Source organism: Dichomitus squalens (genome assembly GCF_000275845.1).
Source record: "Dichomitus squalens LYAD-421 SS1 unplaced genomic scaffold DICSQscaffold_159, whole genome shotgun sequence".
Taxonomy (NCBI): domain Eukaryota; kingdom Fungi; phylum Basidiomycota; class Agaricomycetes; order Polyporales; family Polyporaceae; genus Dichomitus; species Dichomitus squalens.
This window is the reverse complement of record NW_006767041.1, coordinates 1-1234: the sequence shown is the minus strand read 5'-3', so window position 1 is coordinate 1234 and position 1234 is coordinate 1. Positions and strand designations below refer to the sequence as shown.

The window sequence follows — 1234 nt, the reverse complement described above, 5'->3', positions numbered from 1 at the left end:
CGGAGCGCGCCCGTGCCAGCAGCATCCGCCGTCCGTCCCCGAGCCCCGCCCGCACGTCAACCTGCCCTTCTTCACGACCGAGCCCCGCCCCCATCTCGCTCTATTCGCATGGTTTGTCAGAGATCATCTTAGGGAATGCGATTAGAAAGCTGGAGCTCCTCGGGAGGAGGTCGTTATCATGACAAAAGTATGCGACACAGACATCTACGCTCACAGATGCGCCGTCTGACAGGCGTGTTTCTTCCACCCCGGCACCGATGTCCTTCAGAGTGGCAAGAAGCCGGAAGACATCGGGATTATCAACCAGAAGGGCCTCAGTCGCAAGGTGCGTTCTTGAACCCCGTGGCCGCTTGCTTTTCGCCAATACAGGTATATGCTCCAGCACATCTTCGACGGCGTGAAGGCAAGCCTCAAGCGACTACAGGTCGATCACATTGATCTGCTGCAATGTGCGTGAGACGGCTTCGCGTAGAACTGATGACCGACCATTCTTGACACGCGCCATAGGTCACCGCTTCGATTATGACACCCCGATCGAAGAGACAGCAAGTGTTCTTTGTGCGCAATAGCTAAGCGCACAGATATTGACAGCCGTCTCTTAGATGCAAGCCCTCCACGATGTCGTCCAAGCCGGATATGTGCGCTACATCGGCATGAGCTCCTGCTGGGCTTATCAATGTAAGTAAACATGGTAGCGTATCACGCACATTCTCTGCTCACATTCTTTTGTCAGTCCATGCCATGCAAAGTACGTCCTCGCGGGCACCTTCCCAGGATAGCCGCTCGGAAGCTGACATCTGTGGACTAGACTACGCGATCACGCACAACCTCACGCCGTTTGTGTCCATGCAGAACCACTACAGCCTCCTGTACCGCGAGGAGGAACGTGAGATGATGCCCACGCTCAAGGTGCGCTCTTTCGCCTCTTCTCCGTTGTCTCCTTCCACTGACCACTCCATGGAATCTGGTAGATGTTCGGGGTTGGGTCGATTCCCTATTCACCTCTCGGTCGTGGGCTCCTGTGCCGTCCGGTCAACGCAGAGGAGACGCTGCGCAAGCAGACCGACACGTGAGTATGACCGCTCGAGTGTGGAAGCGAACACGCTGACATGGGCGATGCAGCTGGCAAGCTGATTATGACATTCCCTTCCTCCCGGCCCTTACGAGCAGGTCCGTGATGTGTACGCTCGTCCGTATTCCCCAATTTGACGTGTGCGATTTTATAGAATCGAAG

At 55.8% G+C, this 1234-nt stretch overlaps 1 protein-coding gene across 1 annotated transcript; it reads left to right on the top strand.

The window, feature by feature from the left end:
• Positions 1-178: 178 nt before the first annotated feature.
• On the top strand, positions 179-1073 carry DICSQDRAFT_175775 (Aldo/keto reductase; the record flags this gene model as incomplete). The annotated part of the gene is made up of 8 exons (XM_007371653.1): positions 179-187; positions 233-325; positions 383-449; positions 508-551; positions 603-678; positions 734-748; positions 809-909; positions 972-1073. The coding sequence occupies 8 exons, from the start codon at positions 179-181 to the stop codon at positions 1071-1073; spliced, it is 507 nt and encodes a 168-aa protein (XP_007371715.1).
• Positions 1074-1234: the final 161 nt, after the last annotated feature.